Source organism: Mustela nigripes, chromosome 3 (assembly GCF_022355385.1).
Source record: "Mustela nigripes isolate SB6536 chromosome 3, MUSNIG.SB6536, whole genome shotgun sequence".
In the NCBI taxonomy this organism is placed as follows: domain Eukaryota; kingdom Metazoa; phylum Chordata; class Mammalia; order Carnivora; family Mustelidae; genus Mustela; species Mustela nigripes.
The window spans coordinates 132,938,255-132,960,037 of record NC_081559.1 but is presented as its reverse complement, the minus strand read 5'-3'; the positions used below and the strand labels follow the sequence as shown (position 1 = coordinate 132,960,037).

The 21,783-nt window shown below is 35.9% G+C and overlaps 1 protein-coding gene across 1 annotated transcript in view; it reads left to right on the top strand.

The window, feature by feature from the left end:
- The window catches only part of ARFGEF1 (ADP ribosylation factor guanine nucleotide exchange factor 1), a 160,490-nt gene that overhangs the window by 129,037 nt on the left and 9,670 nt on the right, over positions 1-21,783 (top strand). The window contains exons 24-34 of the mRNA XM_059394671.1: positions 3,455-3,495; positions 3,589-3,758; positions 4,341-4,492; positions 4,634-4,806; positions 5,595-5,755; positions 6,747-6,877; positions 9,744-9,873; positions 10,970-11,105; positions 11,186-11,324; positions 12,965-13,037; positions 20,597-20,729. Coding sequence (XP_059250654.1) covers positions 3,455-3,495; positions 3,589-3,758; positions 4,341-4,492; positions 4,634-4,806; positions 5,595-5,755; positions 6,747-6,877; positions 9,744-9,873; positions 10,970-11,105; positions 11,186-11,324; positions 12,965-13,037; positions 20,597-20,729 — 1,439 coding nt within the window. The remainder of the gene's footprint in view (positions 1-3,454; positions 3,496-3,588; positions 3,759-4,340; positions 4,493-4,633; positions 4,807-5,594; positions 5,756-6,746; positions 6,878-9,743; positions 9,874-10,969; positions 11,106-11,185; positions 11,325-12,964; positions 13,038-20,596; positions 20,730-21,783) is intronic.

The following is a 21,783-nucleotide window of genomic DNA, read 5'->3' as shown; positions in this document are numbered from 1 at the left end:
CCTCTCCATTTTAAGAATTTAAGGTATTTTAGAGGAGTCTTAACATAAATTCTGTTAGTACTTTGTTGTCTCAAACTTGTCATCACCAGATAATTTCTGCAAACATAAATCCATTGATTTTACACAAAACCTCAACATTTAAATTTTACTCGTAATGTAAGCATTTAAAGTTACATCTTTAATTTACTATTAGATTATATTCTTGTGTGGTGCTTTTAACTTTCTCATTAAATTTCTTCTGAATTTCTTTCTCACTATCTGAGTATATTTTCATATGTAATATTCTGACTCTAAATTCATAAGCTAAGTCAGATAACTTAGGAGGTATTCAAGTCAGTGTTGTGAACGTTGTCAGGTATCCTGGAAAGTTTTGTACTTGTAACAAGTCGTTTTCTTGTCCTTGGGTCTGGTGTTCTGAATAATGACAAGTATAGGAAGTAAATGTTTAAAATCAAAGTAAATTTTTTTGCTTAATTATTTTAGTGCCTGTTTATTAAGAGAAAAAATATATGATTTTATTAAAAGCTATTCTAACTGTACAGGAATCAATTTTGTCCAGGAATGAGTTACCACTAAAAGTTAAAAACCAGTACCATAGTTTATGATTTTATTAATTTTAACCACACCAGATCTATCTTTATTCTGACCCATCCCACACTTGGAACTTTCTGTCTCCCTTCAGAAAATACATGTAGCTCATCCCCAACTACATTTGCTCATAATATCTTCTGATTAGGTCTTAGAAATAAGTGTTAACTCTGATACTTGCACTGTAAAATTTTTTTACATTTACAGTAATTTAGTTTACCTCTGTATTACATACAGTTTAGAGTTTATGTGGTTCAGAATCTGCAGGTTTTGACAACTTTCTTTCTTCTTCTTTTTCTTGGTTTTTTTTTTTTTTTTTTTGGTATTGCTGCATTGCTTTTCATTTTGTGGCTGAAGCAGTAATCTCTAATTTTGTTTTCCTGCCCATAGTTTTTAGGACATGTTATTTATTTGTTTGTTTGTTATTTTATTTATTTATCTATCTATTTATTTATTTATTTATAGCATTCCAAGATTCATTGTTTATGCACCACACCCAGTGTTCCCTGTAATACGTGCCCTCCTTCATACCCACCGTCAGGCTCATCCAACCCCCCACCCCCTGGACAGTCTTTTGATATTAACACACAAGATTCTGGTGCATCGTCCTTGGCTTTTCATACAGGGAATGTAAAATCCATTTCATAGACTGATTTTGTGAAACATAGCTACGTTCTCTTGCCTTAGTTTATGAAGGTGAACTTGAAATACCTTCACAGACTGCCAAGCTCCTACCATATGGCTTATCTGTAGCGGGGCATTACTAAAGATAAAGTGACCCTTCAGAGGCTACCAAAGTGAGTAGGAATTTGAATGTCCTTTTTCAGGATGCATGCTCCCTCTAACTTTTGTCACGCTGACTCTATAAACTTGTCTGATTGCTATTGGTATTTCTTTGTCTTTGTTCTCCATCATTTTAGGGCCTACAGAGAATTTGTTGCTTCTTTCCACTGTAATTGCATATAATCTCCATCTCTGCTTCTGTTCTTGACTCCTTTACTCTTTGTAGTTTGCTTCCTTCTCTGTCTAAAGAATTTTTTTTCTTTTCTTCCTTTTCTTGTTGTTTCTCCTATTTACTGTTTAGTTTTGTTATTGTGGTTATTTTTTTTATAGCCATCACCTATGAGAATACCTGTAGTTTGAGAAATCGCCTAGTGACATAATGTGTATGCCAGCCATTTTCATTTTTGTTCATGTGAGAAGTTGTAGGCTTTGTATATTTCTAATCTCTGGACCCAGTCTAACCACTGGATTAAATGGGGCCTTTATTATTCTACTTTTCCCCCAGATGATGTTCTCAGCCAGATCTTTGAATTATTTTGTTCTACTGACAAGAGCAATAGAGGAAATCTTAAACTATTCCTTTAGCAGGAGATCAGGGTATGAGTCATCACGTTGTCAGTTTTTGTCAAATACGTTACTCATTGCCAGGACACATGGACAGACATTCAAGGGCACTGAGGTTAAAAAATCATGATATACTTACAACATGGGTATAGTGGACATAGTAGGGAAAAAACCAGGATATATTTTAAGTGTTTATGTTTTGCTCAGGTAAGTGTGAAGCAGTATATCAAAGTAGTTAAGAGGGTGGACCCTGGAGTATGCCCTTCCTGGTTTGAATCTTGGCTGTATCATTTACTAATTCTGTAACTTTGAGGAGGTGATTAAATATATTTGTTCCTCAGTTTCTATTTTTATGAAATTAGAAGTATACTAGTCCCTACTTCACAGGCTGTTTGTGATTATTAAGTGAGTGGATATATCATAAAACACCTAGAATAGTACCCACTTTTTGATTATTGGTAGCTATTACTGTTACTATGATTATTTTTTCTTTCTTTCTTTTTTTTTTTTTTTTTTTGGTTTCAGATTTATTTATTTTAGAGAGAGAGGTGAGCGGGTCGGTGGGGAGGGGGGCAGAGGGAGAGAGCATCCCAAGTAGACTCCGTAGTAAGCATGGAGCCCAACAGGGGGCTCAGTCTCATGACCCTGAGATCACAACTTGAGCTGAAACAGGAGTTAGGCACTTAACCAACAGAGCCCCCCAGATGCCCCAGATTACTTTTATTTCTAAGCTTAATATTTGACCTGCTTCTGCCTTTAACATTTCCTTTTTGCCATGCAAATCCTATGGTACACAGTATAAATTGAGGAATATCAGTTCACTCTGGAAGGTGCATCAAACCCTTGGTTACAAACCTGGAGCATCAGTAAAAATGCAGACTTTAGAAGAAGACTAATAGGTCTATGCCAAAATCTTACATGAAACTTTGAAACAAAGAAAAAATTCAGTGAAGAAAGCTGGGCAAACCTGGACAACACAGCTTAACTCTATAAACATTTGATTTTTCCAGGACAAGTTATTTAGCCACTTCTTAGTTAAACTATTAGAGACTATTTGCAAGCTTCTGTTAGGTTGCTTATAATTTAACATAATGAGTTTTCTAATCAAATGTATGTTACTTGTAAAAACAAAGAACTTTTCATCTTAAGAACATGTTTAATGCTAGTAGATAATCAGGAAAAATTAAAAAATACCTTCTGTTTTGTACTCTGCCAGTTAGTCACTTAGTTTTACAAACTGATATTTAACTTTAGAGTCTCGTGTTGATCTAGTGTTTGTGTAAGCTTACTAATAAAATTAAAACAATTTATTCTTTATTATATTTCTGAATGCAAAGGAGGGAGGGAGGAACATCCAAACTATACTTGTTATGAAATGATATATTAAAATTTAGTTGACTACCTGATTTTTTGTTCTTCTAAACCAGATTTAAAGTAGCAAGTACCTCATGCTACTTTTTGAATTGATATAACAGATGTAAGAGTTTATAAATTTTTGAATTATGTTTCTTTTCTTTAGAATATTTACAGGGTCTACAAGGCTAGATGGAAACGCTATTGGTAAGTATATACATTTATTTCACTTATAAATTGGTTTTTGGCTAAAAGACTTGAAAGTTAAGCTAACAAAATATAAATTTATTTATATTATAGTGGATTTTGTCCGTTGGCTCTGTGCTGTGTCTATGGATGAATTACTTTCCACTACACATCCAAGAATGTTTAGTCTACAAAAAATAGTAGAAATATCATATTACAACATGGGAAGAATAAGATTGCAGTGGTCTCGAATTTGGGAAGTTATTGGTGATCATTTTAATAAGGTATTTGAATAATTGTAGGATTTGCTTACATTTGTAATGTTTTTTGTTTAAAATTCCTTAAAATCTAATTGAGATTTTTTTTCCTTTTCTACCTTTTTTAAATTACATTTTTGTAATTAAAAGTAGGGCAACCTTTGAATCCTGTTTTGTTTTTTTAAATGATTGCTCTAGGCTTTAAGTATTTAGTTAAAATGTGTTTTTCTTGGGGTGCCTGGGTGGCTCAGTGGGTTAAAGCCTCTACCTTCAGCTCAGGTCATGATCCCAGGGGGTCCTGGGATCAAGCCCCTCATCGGGCTCTCTGCTCAGCAGGGAGCCTGCTTCCTCCTCTCTCTCTCTGCCTGCCTCTCTATCTACTTGTGATCTCTGTCTGTCAAATAAATAAATAAATAAATCTTAAAAAAATAAAAATACAGTATGTTTTTCTTGTTGAAAAATATTGTTAGTATACCTTAGTGCCTTTGTGGAGAATTTTAGGATTTACCAATTTGTGTTCTTAGTGATAATATTTTTTTCTAAAACAAAAGTGAAGAAATAGACTTTCACTGCTGACATTAGCACCCTATATTTCTGTTGCCATTACAGGTCGGCTGTAATCCTAATGAAGATGTAGCTATCTTTGCAGTAGATTCCTTGAGGCAATTGTCAATGAAGTTTTTAGAAAAAGGGGAGCTTGCTAATTTCAGATTCCAGAAGGATTTCTTAAGACCCTTTGAACATATAATGAAAAGGAACAGGTATTATATTTGTTGAATTGCTTAATATCAGAAAAATACCTTATTATTTTCCACAGCAGGGGGGAAAACAGAAGAAAGGAAAAAAAAAAACTGATGGGTTTTATATATATGCATATCCAAGCAATTATATTAATATTTTAGGTCTCCAACAATTCGAGATATGGTTGTACGGTGTATAGCACAAATGGTTAATTCTCAAGCTGCTAACATTCGGTCTGGATGGAAGAACATTTTCTCTGTGTTTCATCTAGCTGCATCTGATCAAGATGAAAGCATAGTGGAACTTGCATTCCAAACAACAGGGCACATTGTCAGTGAGTATTCTTCTGCCTGCATTCAAGTTAAAAAAAAAAAAAGCAAAGCTTTAATGTTTTCAGAAAATAATAGAAATATAAGATCACAGACCTATTCTGGGTTTTCAGTTTAACAAGGTTTGCCTGTAGAGAGTTCGTAATGATAGTAATATTGTTATTACATTATTATAGTTAACATTTATTGAATGTTTACCAATGCAAGAACAGTAAGCTCATCGAATGTGTTTCCTTTGGTCTTTACAACAACTCTGTGAGCTAAGTATCTTAACTATCCCTTTTTAAATAGATCAGGAAACTCAGACCCAGTGAAGTCAAGTGACCTGCATGGGGTGCATGATTGAGTTACTGGGATTCAAAGCAAGGGAGAGGTTTTTGACCACTCCGTTATACAGCCTCCTTTGACTATAAGGAGAATTAAATACCGAGGTTGTAAGTTAAGCCTGTCTGAAAGATGATAATGATGACCCTCATCATTTTTAATAGATTAAGAGACTGCAATACAGATAGGTTGAACGTAATTTTGTATATTGATCTCAGCAGCTACTGATTCAGTACCTGCTGTACTGTCACTGTATTGTGTATTGGGTTTATGGTATAAAGAAAACACTGTGTACCTCTCCCCACTACTCAAGACAGTCAAGTAAGCAGTAATGACAGATATGAAGTGATGTCTGTTAGACATCAAAACCCTTCATCTTTAAGTATGCTTTAACTTCTGGGGTTGGTTTTTTTTGTTGCAGTTAATAATAATTGAAAAAATTATTTTGATATATTTTCCATCCTTTCAGCTCTTGTGTTTGAAAAACACTTTCCAGCGACCATTGATTCTTTCCAGGATGCAGTGAAGTGTTTGTCTGAATTTGCGTGCAATGCAGCTTTCCCAGACACAAGTATGGAGGCAATTCGACTTATTCGCCATTGTGCAAAATATGTGTCTGATAGACCTCAGGTATAGCGTCATTTAGTAAACAAAATTTTGCTGAGTATTTATTTCCAGTCTGAGATCAAAGTTTATTTGGGAATTGAGGGAATATGAAGCATTTAGTTTTCAGTAAACCCCAAATTATCTGAACTTGTTTCAGACCTAAGTGATTAGTAGTGATAGCTATCATTTATTAAAGGTGTCAGGTGTTTGTTTTTCCAAGTGTAATGATAGCTGTCATTTACTAAAGATATCAGGTGTTTTTCTGAGTACTTTACATGTATTAACTTGTTTAATGTTCTTAACTTTATGATATAGGTAGTGTTACAGCCCCATACAGATAAGGAATCTGAGGCACAAAGAAGTTAAAAAATGTGTCCATGGTTGCAGGGCTAGTAAAGGAGACCTAGGGTTTGAACTGAATCCCATGTCTTTAGCCGTTAGCCCATACTATTTCCTGCATGTGGTGCTGTACAGTACTGAAGTTGGCTGTCTGTGGATGAGCGTGGACTCAAGCACTGAAGTAAAAAGTTGAATTGGCAACCTGGCCGCCAGCCTTAACTTGCATATCTGAATCTATCTCTAACTATCATCAAGAGAATTTGGTAGTAAGATTTTTTACTACATACTAATGTGTACCTCTGGGGGAGCTTAGTACTTTTTACATGCATCGACTCATTTGACCTTCATACTTCCCAAGGTAGCTGATAAGGCACATGCAGCCTTATCAGGGAAAGGATAAAAATGGATAAAAATCCAGGGAAAGGATAAAAATGGAAGCCTGGTTTAACCTGCCGAATATAATAATACAGAAAAGCTGATGAAAGATTTGAAGCTGAAACCAACTTCAGGACTTTAGTGCAGTGCTCTTCATAGACAGTTACAATCTCTATCTTGCTATAAATTGTTTATCAAATTGGCTCACTTTTGATTTGTAGAGCATTTAAAAAATTGGGGGGGAGAAATAATACACAGGTGTTGTGTTTTACCTGAAGTATATCTACCTTTCTTCTTGAAGGCTTTCAAGGAGTACACAAGTGATGATATGAACGTGGCACCGGAAGACAGGGTTTGGGTGAGAGGATGGTTCCCAATTCTCTTTGAGTTATCCTGTATCATCAATAGATGCAAATTAGATGTAAGAACCAGGTAACAATCAGTGTTTGTAACTACAATTTTGAAAGGCTCATTTTGACTTCATTTAACTTTTCTTATGTGAACATAAGTTCAGTAGTTGAAGGCCATAAGTCCATAAGTCATGTGTTTTATCAAATATAGTCATTATTTGATAGGCAGATTTTAAAATATGTTAAGTGGAGCAACAGTAAAAATGGAAATACTACTTTTTCTTCAGATTTTAGTCGAGCATACTACTTTGAGTTTTGGCTTCTCTGTTAATTTAATAGTTTACACATTCTGTCTTTTCATACATTTGTTTCTAATTAAAAACTGAAGTTAGTAGCAAAATTATTTCCTGATGAATGCTAAAAGAATTTCTCTTTGCACATCCTTGGTGAACTTTAGATAAAGAACCATTTCTCTTTGAAGACTGGTCTTCAGAGTAACAGAGTTTTGAATAATGTAGGTCTATTAAAAAAGAAGCACACTCTTTCACAAGTATATTCTCAGTAAAAGATCTATATGAGTACATAGTTTATTTGTAAAGAAACTTCTGTGGATATAATGTAACTGGATGAGGATTCAGTTCACATTTAGTTACAGCTCATGTTAATCCCATAGAAAATTTTTATCCTACATTTTTTACTGCCAAATTGACATGACTGATTTGTATATCCTGTTACCTGTCGACAAATGCTTGAGGCAACATGAGTTTAATTATATGTTTAAATAAAATCTGTCTTTTATATAGCCCATCTTCTTTTTAGGGAGAATCATTAATCATTTGGGCAATTAACTTTATTGGATTTTTTTTTAATTGGAAAGGTAGTAAATAGAGACTTGTAAGATATCAGTGATAGAACTATAATGAAGGAATGAATCTCTTCTTCCTCCTCTTATACCACAACCACCCTCATTCCCATCCAAGGTGGAATGTGATACATATCCTAAGAAACTTCATTTTTATTTGTTATCATGGAAATTTTTATAAAATTAGGTAAGCAGTCCAAAATAGGATTCAAACCTTGGGAATTTGTAATAAAATTTCATAATCACAAGAACAGTATACAGCATTTTAGACATTGAAAATTGTTTGGCAGTGGACCTGTTAGGAACTTGATAAAATTCAAGATAGCCCCTGATTCATGTAAACTAAATTACTGAGATTTATAGCTTTGAATTGACCAGCCATATCATTGGAGCAGCTAATATATCATGACAGACACATCAGATAAACTTGGCATACATACATACATACACGCACATATCCGCCCTTGTTTCTTTGTAGGAATTTATTTGATAAAGAGATGAAGGGTCTTCCTGCTTCCTTAGTTTTTGAGCCTGTTCTTGTCTGGGACCACCCACTTTCCTTCTTGCCATATCCCATCTTGAGATTATGAAGGAGTTCTGGTTGTTAAGGAGAAGAGAAAATATGTATTCTAGTTAATAAAGGAGAGGAAAAACATGAGTAAACTTTGTTCAGTAATGGCATTTTCTTATTTCATTCCAGGATCTTTAAGGACTGATTTTAGATTACATTTCATGATTTGTGTAACAGGTTAATTACACAGTACCTTCACATGTGTTCTCATCTGATTACCTTAAAATCTTATAGATTTAGGATTGGTTAATTAACCTAGGGTCTCACATACTCTTTTTCCCTGTACCAGCAATTTAAGTATTGTTTCAAAAAGGTTTCTTGAACTGTGAAAATCATGGAAACCTCTGTAGCTCTGTGTTTGCTTTGTGGGCCTGGAAAAAAACAGGATTCCCACATCCCCTTATGCCTAGCTGTGGGATTTAGCATCCGGTTACTTAGAGTGGGAGGAGGTGGATTTCAAGCTCAGGAGATGGAGGAAGAGGGAGCCTTGTTCATTGTAGGGGGAAACATGAATTCCAGCAGGCTTCTCCAAAAGAAGAGTATGTTACTTCCACAGGAATTTCTTTACTATGGCTCCTTTACTTTTCATTATACACATTAGGTACTTATGGATCAAATAAACTGCTGTGAACTTGCTATAGGACCAAAGTACCATTTGCACACGTATTTAACAAATAGTTAGAGCCTATTATGTGCCAGACCCAGAGGTAGCATAGCAGCAAATGAGCTGAACTGTGAACCAGTCCTTATGGAGTCTTTCAGATAACATTTGGTTTTGGCTTACCATCAGAATTTTTAGAAATATAGACTTTTTTCTTACTGGAAAGATACCTATTTTGCTAGAAGAAAGTAACATATAAAGAACAGATCAAGTTTTTTAATGATTACATGAAGGGATTATTATTTAGAGGAAGATAATAAGGAATCAAGAAGGCAGTGTTGAGTTTTAATTTTAACACTTATTCAAAAGACAGTGCATGTGATACTAAGCAATTTATTTGTTCAATAAATACTTATTATGTGCCAAATATTGTTCTATCCCTGGCATATAGTAGGAAACAAACTGCCACATGAATGTCTTAATGGATCAGTTTTATAAATCTTTTAGTTCAGGGATAATCTATGAATGGTTAAAATGTAAGCTAAAAGTCCTGTATGCTAAAAGTCCTGTAACTCTTTGAGAAAAATTTCCCAGAAACCAATTTTATGATGATTATTCACAATCTTTAATTTCATTTACAATCTTAAAATGCTGGAATGATGGGGTGGGAGTGGGAGAAAAGTGAAATAAAACATTTTAAGGCCAAGTCCTTTGGAATTTTCTCCTACATGATGCATCCCAAAGAAACCAGTTTTACAGTGGAAATTTCTTAAAACTGAATATCTTTTATTAGTTTAAAACCAGTTTTAAACTTTTTTAGTAGCTTTATGACCTCTAAGAACTATTTTAAGAGGGTATTCTGATATGGAATATTTTCTGTGTTATAGCTTCCCACTTGTGTTTTATTGTTTTAGGGGTTTAACAGTAATGTTCGAGATAATGAAAACTTATGGCCACACTTATGAAAAACACTGGTGGCAGGATTTATTTAGAATTGTTTTCAGAATCTTTGACAACATGAAATTGCCAGAACAGCAGACAGAGGTAAGAGAAAAAAATTTCATTTAACACAGATAAGTTAAAAGGTTCTGAGTATTTTCCCTAATACAGTTTAGTAGATCAAATCAAGTACTTAGAAAAGAAAAAAAGTTCCTGGAGAGCTGTTCATTATAATAAATAAAAATTATGTCTTTATAAAAAAAAGAATCCTATTTGGGGATAGAACTGAGTTAATTAATTGGTTGTTTTCAGTGTTTTTGTTGAACTCCAGTTTCTTTCCTCATTATAATATTGCCACAACTACAGATACCAGTAGCTTTCTTTATATTCATAGTGACTTCTTATTCTGAAGTAAAGAATACATAGTAATAACTTTTATTTATTTTATTTCAGTGTTTTACTACAAACCAATTATAGCATGAATCTCAATAAATGTACGGAGAGAGCCTCAGGTTTTCTTCTTTTGTCCCGTACAGCTGTATTAAATGAAACATTAGGGACTGTGTGGCCTGCAGCAAGTTTTACTTTAGATCTGTGATTTTTGAATCTACAGGTAGACTGTTACTGAAAACATCTGATAATGTAGACATGTGTATATGCACTGGCACAAAACTGTACATGAAAATTATCACTAGTCCAGATTAGTCCTTTATGTATTTGAGAAAAATAAATTATTTACACTTATTTTGTATGGCCCTATTAACCATTTATGGTATTTTCAAGTAACCATACTGCATGAAAGTTTTATTTTAAATTTATGCGAAACCCACTTAGATAAATTCCTATTTCCTTCCTCTGTATTTCTCGTTTATGTTCTGTCATATCATGGAGCAAGGCCAGATGTTGATATTCATGTATATTGTTTGAGAAGAGTTATAATGTTAATAGCAAGATAATTCAGTGATAATTTTTAAAATCAAAAATAATGCAAAAAATTTAATTACTTTACATAAATTGTTACAGAATGATGGAGAAAAATAGATCTCAGTGAGTTGAGGTGAATGTAATATTCTAGAGTGAAGTTAAGTGGTCTGAAAGGAAGATGGACAGCCTTAGCTTTTAAACATGCAAGCATGTTTCTTCTTTAATTCTGGTTGTTGACAAATGGTCTGACCTTCTTTTAATGACTTTTTTGCCTTAGAAAGCTGAATGGATGACTACAACTTGTAATCATGCACTTTATGCGATCTGTGATGTATTCACTCAGTATTTAGAGGTACTCAGTGATGTACTTTTGGATGATATTTTTGCCCAGCTCTACTGGTGTGTGCAGCAAGGTACGTCTATAGCAAATAGTGACACAAAGTGTTAAATGTGGCCCTGACAATACATAAATGAATTGCTCTTTTCTTTACAGACAATGAGCAGTTAGCACGATCTGGTACAAACTGCTTAGAGAATGTCGTTATTCTGAATGGTGAGAAATTTACCCTAGAAATCTGGGATAAAACTTGTAACTGCACACTGGATATCTTCAAAACCACAATCCCACATGCGTAAGGATTTTACTTTATTTTATATTTGTATATTGAATGATAGACATAAAAAGTTTAGTTATTTTTTTTTAACAAATTCTTTTGAAAAACCTCTGTGTTCCATGAATTTGTATTTATTTCAAATCAGAGTTCTATAAACCATAGGTGATACTTGAATTAAATTCTTTATAATCAAAACACTTCAGTCTGATTCGTCATATGATCATTGATCGTATTGAGGTGATTCTCCTTTTTAATAGGGTTTTATTTATCCAGCTTAGAGCAAGCAGTGGTTTTGAATTTTAAAAAAGCAACAAAAAAACTTAACATATATTTCAGTTACTATAGACTGAATAAGGAAAATTTATTTATAAATATATTTTATAGTTAATTGTCCTCTTCTAATGAATTCGTTTGGAATTGAATTGTGGTGAAGGAGTTTTTAATCAATGGAGAAACTGAGATGTAGTCTCACTAAATGACTAATAGCATCTGGATTATTTATAGGACGTACTTGAATTTACTTCCCAGCTCAACTTTGGGGATCTCTGACCTACAGAAAGTTTTACTTGAGATTTACTATTTTTAAATCTACTTAATAAGATGTTTTAAATCTTACTTAAAGCATCTTAAGTAGATACATGTGTATGTACTGACATAAAGCAATGTATGAAAATTAGGAGTTCAGATTTTTAAGCATCATAAACTTTTTCTTGACATGAGTGAAATATGTTTACACTGATACGATCCCCTTGTCAGTATCCTAATAAATAAGACACTGGAAGTCAAACAAAAGGGACATACCTCTAGGAAAGCAGTCTGTAGGTGGGTCTATACTGAAAGGACAAATACCGGTCAAACTTTTCTTATTTTTTAGTGCACATTTTATTGGAACAATGTAATGTACTTGACAAGTGATCCATTTTTGTCAGTTTACCTATGTCAAAAGACAGTATGAAGTCTTGCCTAGCTGTTGTCCCTGTGAAGTCTTAACAAAAACCAGCCAGGCTGAACATTCTTATTTTTTTATTTGTTTTAGGAACTGCCTCTGTTTTAATTTATTGGATTACAAATGCAGGTTAAGATACGTGATCTTAAAGATCATCTAATAAGCATTTTTTAATAGAAAATAACTGTACCAGAGTTCTTTCCATATTGAATTGAAATGCTATTATCTACCATTGTCTACTCCATTTCCCAGGATCTCCTGCTTCTCAGAAGCAAAAACTTGGGCCTTAGTCATCTTTCTATTCTAAGTATCCAGTCAGGGATGGCAAGTTAGTTTCTTCTTTTGGGCCAAATTTTATTTCATTTATTTTTATACATTAAAAAAAATAGGATCTAAAGAGTTCTGTGAATTTTTGAAAAGTCTCAAACTTTTCTCAATCTCACTTTAGGAAATATTTAAATGACATTACTACTTAGAAAAAGTGAGTTTAAAGTGTTTGAAACTTTCAGAATTTTTTTTTAAACTGATGACCCATGCTAGTTGATTGATTTCTGGAAATACATATTTTAAACTTTTTACTAGATTTTTTCAGTAGTAGTCAGAGAAGGATTATATTGGGCATATTCTTGTGACTTTTATGCCTGTTCCAAAACACATGTTGGATGTGTCCTGTTTCACACTCAGTGATTGGTGTGACTTTGGTATTTTAAAGGCTCTTAACCTGGCGTCCCTCTTCTGGAGAAACTGTTCCCCCACCTCCATCTCCTGTGAATGAAAAACAGCTGGTAAGTTTTCATAAATAAATCATATTTAAAATTGCTTGTGAGAGGTAACTTCACTATGGGCCAGATTCTTTTCTGTGAGTCCAGGTCTTTAAAATAGATGGCATAGGGGTGCCTGGGTGGCTCAGTGGGTTAAAGCCTCGGCCTTTGGCTCAGGTCATGATCCCGGGGTCCTGGGATTGAGCCCCACATAGTGCTCTCTGCTCAGCAGGGAGCCTGCTCCTCCTCCCCTCTCTCTGCCTGCCTGTGCCTACTTGTAATCTCTGCCTGTCAAAATAAATAAAATCTTTTAAAAAAATAAAAATAAATTAAAAAGATGGCATAAATTTGTCCAGAATTCTTAGGTTAAGCTTCATAATGGTAAATTCCCGGGTGACTAAAATTTATCTCTGTACGTGCCATGAAGGAAGTATTTTAAATTATTTTATAATGTAGACAGTTTGAGACAGAATAAAATGATGTCGGGAATTTCAAGAGCCAGGCATGAGATTATGTAAGGATTTCCATGCCAAGGGACACCTGGATGGTGCAGTTGGTTAAGAATCCTCTTCTTAATTTCAGTTCAGATCTTGATCTCAGGGCCCTGAGTTCAAACCTTGTGTTGGGCTCCATGATGGGCATGGAGCCTACTTATAAAAAGAAGAAGAATTAAAAAGGATTTCCATGCCAAGCTAAAGACATTATTGGGTATTTATTTTAAATTTTTAATTTGGATATAATTTAACCTATGAGAAATATTACAGTAACAGTTCAAAGAATTTTTATATACCCTTCACCCAATGTATTTATTTCCTAGGTCTACCACAACAAATGGTAGTGGCTTAAAACAACAGATATATTGTCTCATTCTAGGAGGCCAAAGGCCTAAAATTAAGGCATCAGCAGGACTGCATTTTCTCCAGAGGCGCTAATGGAGAATCTTCTTTTGCCTTTTTCAGCTTCTAGTGGCTCTTGGCAACTCTCAGTGTTCCTTGACTTGTATACTCATCATTCCAGTCTCTCCCTCCATTTTTAAATGTCTGTGTAAAAGTCAAATCTGTAACGTATCATACCTGTCTCTCCTTTCTCTTTTAAGGACACTAGCTATCTCTTTAGTATCTATAAGATATAAGCCAGCTCATCTCAAAATCTTTAATTTAATTACATCTTTAGAGACCCTCTTTCCAAGTAACCTTCATAAGTATCTGAGATTCCAACTTAGATATACTGTTTTGGGGCCACTGTTCAACCTATTGCAGTCTTTACCCTCTGGCACCCAAAAATTCATGCTCGTTCATCTTTCAGGCAAAATGTGTATTCATGCCATTTCAGTATTCCCAAAAGTTTGAACTCCTTAAAGCATCAATAAGTCCCAAATCTGATCTAAACATCATATCTAAAGTCCCAGATCTCATTATCACAGCCATCTAGATCATGTATGTGGTCTCTTCTGGGGGCATCTTCTGTCCCCATCTGTGGACCTGTAAACCTAGAAAACAAATTACCTGCTTGTAAAATACAATGGTGGGACAAGCACAGGCTAACCATCCTCATTCAAAAAGAGAGAAATTGGAAGGAATAAAAGGGTCACTGGTCCTAAACAAGTTCAAAACCCAACAAGACAAATTGTTTTAATTTTCAAGGCCTGAGGGGCTTCTGGGTGGCTCAGTCAGTCAAGCATCTGCCTTCAGCTCAGGTCATGATCCCAGGTTCCTGGGATTGAACCCCAAGTCGGGTTCCCTGTTTGGTGGGGAGTCTGCTTCTCCCTCTCCTTCTGCCCCTTCCTCCACTCATGCTCTCTTCTTTCTCTGTCTTCTCTCTCAATCAAATAAATAATCTTTCAAAAAAAAAAAAAGTCAAGGCCTGAGGATAGTTCTCTGTACCTTTATACTCTGCCTTCTGGGCCCGTGGCTCCTTCTTGTGCCCCAGCAGCTCTTCTTAAAGATTAGCATGTGTTTGCAGCCATGTAGCCTGCCTGTAGAATCCCAGAGATCTGATAATCTTCCTTTTATCCTATGTCTGTTCCTGTGAGTCTAGGCTGGCTGTGTTCTGCTAGTATATCATTTTCAAAATCCCGTGGGTCCCTCATGCATGTCAAGAGTGTTATTTATGGAACCTTTCTGGATAACTTTCTCTCTGTTCCAAGCTTCTCCTGAGGTGTTTGATTGGATCCATTGGATATACACATCTAATCTCTTTCATCAAAATGTTATCTAACTATCCGAAGAAATGTTTTGGTAACAATAAATTTTCTGATTTTAGCATCCTTCACAATCTGGATAGGCCATGATTCTCCAAATTATCAAGTGCTAGGTTCTTTTTGCCTAGTAGTTCCTTCCTGAGTATCTCTCTGGCCTCACATTTTTCTATAAACACCAAGAAGAAACTGGGCCACATCTTTAACCTTTTGCTTAGAAATATCCTCAGCTAAATATCAAAGTTAATCACTTACAAGTTCTGTTTTCCACGCAAGTAGTACAGCACAATTGAACCAGATTTTCTGCTACTTATTTAACAAGTATCACCTTTCTTCCATTATCCAATAACATGTTCCCGATTGCCTTTCGAGACCTCACCAGAAGCACTTTTAACATTCGTATTTCTGTACACATTCTGTTCCATGACTGTATGTGTATTCTTTAAGGGTGACAGAAGACAGATTTCTCCATCATGTATTTCACCACCTTCTGCATCCTCACCAGAATTGAATTTAATGTCCATGTTCTACTAACAGTCTCTTCAAGGCAATCTAGGCATTTTCTGTCATATGCCTCAAAACTCCTCTGGCTTCTACCAGTACCCAATTCCAAAGCCACTTCCACATTTTTACGTATTTGTTATAGCAGTGCCCCACTTCACGGTACCAGAATCTGTATCAGTCAGTGTTCTACTGGAGAAATGGAACCAGTGGGAAATATCTGTATCTATCCATGCATGTATGTATACTATATGTATGTGCATATATCTGTCTTCTTTTTAATTTAAATTTCACAGAATTGGCTCTGTAATTATGGGTGGCAATAATTTGAAATCTGTCGGGCAGGCTGGAAACTCGGGCGGGAGCTGCAGCAGCAGTCCACAGGCAGAATTACTTGGGAGACATGAGGTCTTTCACTTGATCACGTGAAGCTCCAGCCATATTATTGAGGATAATATCCTTTACTTAAAGTCAGCAGGCTGTAGCTGTTCACCACATCTATAGAATACCTTCACAGCAACACTTGGATTTGTGTTGGAACTGAGTAACTGGATCCTATAGCCTAAACAGGCTGACACATAAAACTACATGACACCACGTTTCTCCAGATGTTATTTCACTACATTTGCTTTATCACTTCGTCCCTCCTTCCTTCCTTTTGCTCTCACTGTCCCGCCCCACCCCCACAAACTTCAGAATTCTTTGAAAGCTAAAAATAAGATGTCCTTTATTCCTTCAATTCTTTAGTATTTTTCCTTAAAAAAAAAAAAGAACAAAAGTACTTACATAAGCACAGTCAGGAAATTAACAAAATCAGGAAATTACCATTAAAACAGTACTATTACTTAATCTGGCCTTATTAAATTTAAACCCAAGAGGCCAGAGGTAGCATACTAGTGTCCTTTGGTCAGTTTGTACCCCCCCACACAACTTTTAAATTTCCTAAATAATTGTCAATGGCTGAAAGTTAGATTTCACAGAAGAGTTCTACTCTGAATTGATCTTTAGAGAACAGTCACATGTGGTATATTGGGGCCACATTGCTCCATGACTCTGATCTGCAAGAGGTGTCTGTTCATTACAGATTCCAGCACTAACGAAGTCCTGTTTCAAGCCCGGAATGAGCTTGCTCTCTTTTTTGTTTTTCTTAAATTTGGCTCACCCCTGCTTGCTTTGTGGGCTTCTCTTTTGCTGCTTCTGCCATATAGTATAGTAGTTTGCAGTGTGGGCTTTGATGCGAGACCAAAATGAAATCCTGGCCCTGCAGTGACTGGTTCTGTGGCCTCAGCAAGTTACCTGACCTCATGTTAGAGTGAGTCTTGTGATTAGAATTAAGTCAGGTAGTGCACATAAAGTTGTTGGAACCACATGTGGCGTGAGTGCTGAGAGGCTGGGCTGCTGCTGGGTTGCATAGAGGGAGCCATCGGTGCCCCTCAGGACCAATTCACAGTCTCCTCTGTGAGTTGCTGCTGCCTTCTCAGAGCTGCTACTGCTCCTGCTGCCACTGCTTCTCTCACTCTGCTTTCCTTTGCTTTCTCTTCTCTGTACAACTTAGAGTTTGCCAGTAAGTTGCAGTATTTTCCACACTGTCATTCTCAGCTGAATATTTCCTGCCATGCACTAAAGGACTACTTCCTAACTTATTTTTTGTTTCTTTCATTAAACTTTTGTTTTAATGGGTCTGAAAATTCTGGGATAGATTTTTGATCAAGTGGTTTCCATTTAAAAGTACTAATCTTAAAAATTAAGAACTTAAAATTGCCACATACACACAGAAGGTCCACAAAACATTCTCCTTTCCTTCTGAAGGTTTTACAATGCATTGTAGCATTAACCAGTTTTTTATTATTAAACTTACATGGCCAACTGATACAAACATTTCTGAGACCGTTCTTCCACTACTGATTAAGACTGGGGTGGCGTGTATTGAGGATAATATTCATTTAGCCTTCCAAGCTTTCTGGGCAGACTTGGTGACCTTAGCAGCTTCAGCTGCCTTCTTGTTCACTGCTTGGATGACACCCACAGCAGCTGTCTGTCTCATGTCATGAACAGCAGAATGGCCCACAGGAGAATGGTCAGAGAAGCTCTCGACACAAGTAGGCTTGTCAGCAGCCATATCAATGACAGTGACATCACCAGGTTTCAAGAACTTGGGCCGTCTTCCACCTTATCCTGGAACAACAGTCAGTCTTCTCCTTCATCTCCACAAACTTGCAAGCAGTGTGACATGTGTGACAATCCGGCACAGGTGCATGTCCAGGACTGATGTGGTGAAGAACTACTTTTTAAAAACAAAAAATAGAAAAATACCCAGTTAATTTAAAAAAAAAAATTTTTTTTTTGATAGTACAGAAAATAGGGTAAAAAATACAAGTCCCTTTTTACACTGCCCCTTCAGCCACAACTCCAGTGTTTAATACTGTGATGTCTATCCTTCCACCTATTTTCCCATTCATTTCTATATATAGTTAATATTAATTATATGTAGTGTTTCAAAAATTGAAATCTTATTTGGAGACTGGCATTTTATATTTGGAATAGCTAGGAGATATCTGCACTTTGATACATAGAGATTTCTTTCATAGGAGCTCCTCTTTCACTGTAGGGTCCTTTTTAAAAGGGGAAGTGTGAGCATATTCATGATACAAAGCTATTCTAAAAAATGCAAAGATTACGCTCAAAATCATCCTCTTTTACATTGGTTAATCAGAAAGCAATATGCCTAACTTAAAAAAAAAAATTCCTCTGATGTAAAGGAGACTTTTTAAATCCCAAATACTGTGACCTAGTTTTTTGCACATTTAGTTTTCTGGGGTGAAGCTTCTTAGAAATGACCAGAATGTTCAAAAGAGCCAATGACCAAAAAAATTTTAAAAACCAGTGCTTTAAAAAAAAAATGGTTTTTACTTATATTCAGTAAGACATTTTTAATTGTCAACTGATTAGTTTCCCCCTTAAAATATACTTCTTAAAATGTACAAGTTAAAAAGAGTTGTTTTTTTTATAGTTAATTTTAAACAATAAACATTCCCTTAAAGAACTTACAAATTTAGGTGTTGTTGTATGCATTCTTCCATTTAAGTTTTTTTTGTTTTTTTTTTTTTAAGATTTTTATTTATTTATTTGACAGAGAGAGATCACAAGCAGGCAGAGAGGCAGGCAGAGAGAGAGGAGGAAGCAGGCTCCCCACTGAGCAGAGTGGGCCTCGATCCCAGGACCCTGAGATCATGACCTGAGCCGAAGGCAGCGGCTTAACCCACTGAGCCACCCAGGCGCCCCCATTTAAGTTTTTATCTAAAAGTGCATTATAGGGGCCTGGGTGGCTCAGTCCTTTGAGTGTCTCCCTTCGCCTCAGGTCATGTTTTCAGGGTCCTGGGATTGAGTCCCCAACTTTCCCAGGAGTCTGCTTCTCCCTCTTTTGCCCCTCCCTCCTGTGCTCATGCACACCTTGCAGGCGGACTCTGTGTGTGTGTGTGTGTCTCTCTCTCTTCTCTCTTAAATAAGTAAAATCTTCAGAAAATATTTTTTTGAATGTATTACAGGCCAGTGTGGCCAAATAAATTACCCAACTACTCCACTGGGTCTATATAATTATTACTAAAGTCCTCTTGTGTATTAAACATGAAAAATACAAAGATGAGTAAGAACAATTATAACAATAATAATATGGCTTTAGATTTGTGTAGTACTTCACTGTTAAAAAATATTTTCAGATTTGATCCTTTCAGCAATTTTTTGAACCTGTTTGGTACATTACCCCCGTTTTATATGAAACAGCAAATGAAAAATCATAAACTGTGACATTTTAAATCTAAGTTAAAATATCAGTTTTGATTAGTACTCTTTCTAGGGAACGTAAGCCTCTGCCTTCTTTGCAGAAACCCAGGTGAAGGTCGCTTCTGGCTGAGACTGTTAGGTTAGAGTTCTCAGTCCCTCTGAAAACCATGTTCTGGATTCTACCTGGAGTGTGTAGTATTGCCATAACAAAATAAAGCTAGAATAGTAATGCCAGCTATCACATATTGTCTGACACTGTGCTAGTGCTTTGCATTTCTTACCTTATCTTTAATAACTTACAAGAAAAATGTCCTCTCCATTTTCAGGTTAGAAAACCTTAACTCAAAAGAGTGTTCTTTGCTTTTCCAAGGTTATACTTAATGCTGGAGCGAAGGTCTGGTATAGTTCTGTTGGACTTGAGCTTTTCTTCCTGACACCACACTCGCAGCTTCTCACTGACCTTTCTGGTCACCAGTTCTTTTGGATGACAGAATGTCTTTCCCTAAACTCATCCCTACAAAGCTTTCCTGCGCACCACCTACACAAAGCTTGCAGAAATGTCCCCCACCGCTGCCACATATGTGTTCTGTTTAAACAGGTTTCATGACAGTTTATCAATATTGCTGACTAGCTTTTCCACACAGTGAAGCCTTGCATTTTTTTTAATTGTTTTTGGGTGGTACCAGGCCCGAAACAAATGAGGGGTAGAAAGGAAGATTTTCTCTTAAAGGCTGTCAGCATAGGTAACTATTTTTTTTCTATTTTATTTAAAAAAATTTTTTTCAGTGCTCCAAAATTCATTGTTTATGCACTACACCCAGTGCTCCATGCAGTACGTGCCCTCCATAATACCCACCACTCCACTCCCCTCCAAAACCCTCAATTTGTTTCTCAGAGTCCAGACTCTCATGGTTTGTCCCCCACTCCGATTTCCCCCAAGCATCGGTAACTTTAAATAATTTTTTCATTGTGTCTGGTATCACACTGCATAAAATGTCCTTTTCATAATGACACACATCATTTTTTTCAAAAACAACATACCAGAAACTGTTTTCATCCTTAAGTTTTATTCATTGTACTTATAATGAATTTTTTGTTTTATTAGGATACAATATCACAGAAATCTGTCGATATTCAGGATTCTGTTCAGCCAAGATCTGCAGATAATAGACAGCAAGCACCACTGGCTGCTGTCTCTACTGTGAATGAAGAAGTCAGCAAAATTAAACATACAACAAGTGAGTTATGTCTCCTAATAGTGTGTTTTGTTTTATATAGGTAAAGGATGAAATGTTTGCTTTTACTTTTGATATTAACAGAATATATACTGTAATTGATGGTGTAGTCACTCTGTTACCGTGTGTGTTCCAACTTAGACATCCACTAATACCTGTAGTACCAGCTTTTTCCGTAGATGCTTTCAACTCATGTTTGTGTCGGACACATAGGTCTTTTCTCAAGCACATGAGTCTTCTCTCTCCATTCCCTTCTGCATGTTAGCCCCATATCCTTTCTGCAAAAGTGGGGCCTGAGGGGCCTTTCTCTACAGTGTTTTCTAAGCAGGAGCACCCAGCTTCCTGTGGAGCCAGCCTCCTTTACACTCAGCTGCCCCAAACCACGTCTTCTCCACTCACCCTCGTAGTTCTGTTCACAAAGAAGGGGAATCCCTTCTGTGTTTTACAAAATTGATCCAACTTTGTTTACTGAAGGAAAATTACAACACCAAGGAAAAGCCACCTCCTCCCTAGAGGAAAGCAGGACAACTCTAATTGCTTTTCTAAAACGAGGTGAAATTCACATAAGAAAAGTAACCATTTCAGGGGTGCCTGGGTGGCCAGCTCTTGATTTCTGCTAAGGTTGTGACCCTGGGTCCTGGGATGGTGCCCCGGGTCAGGCTCCATGCTTATCAGGGAGTCTGCTAGAGATTCCCTCTATCCCTCTGCCCCTCCTCTGTGTGCATGTCTAAAATAAATAAATCCTTAAAAATTTTTGGTACATTCACAGTGTTGTGCAGTCACCCTAATGATCTTTTCATGTGCTTATGCCATATGTATGTCTCTTCTTTGGAGAAATACCTATTCATGTTCTTTGTTCATTTTTAATTGGTTTATGTCTTTTTGTGTTGAATTTTAAGTTTGTTACACACTTTGGATACTCTACCTGTGTCACATATGATTCGCAGAAATGTATATTCTCTGTTTTATAAGTCTTATATTACTTTGATAACATTTTACACAAAGTTTTTCATTCTGATGAAACCCATTTTTTTTCTTGCTCTTGCTTTTGGTGTCA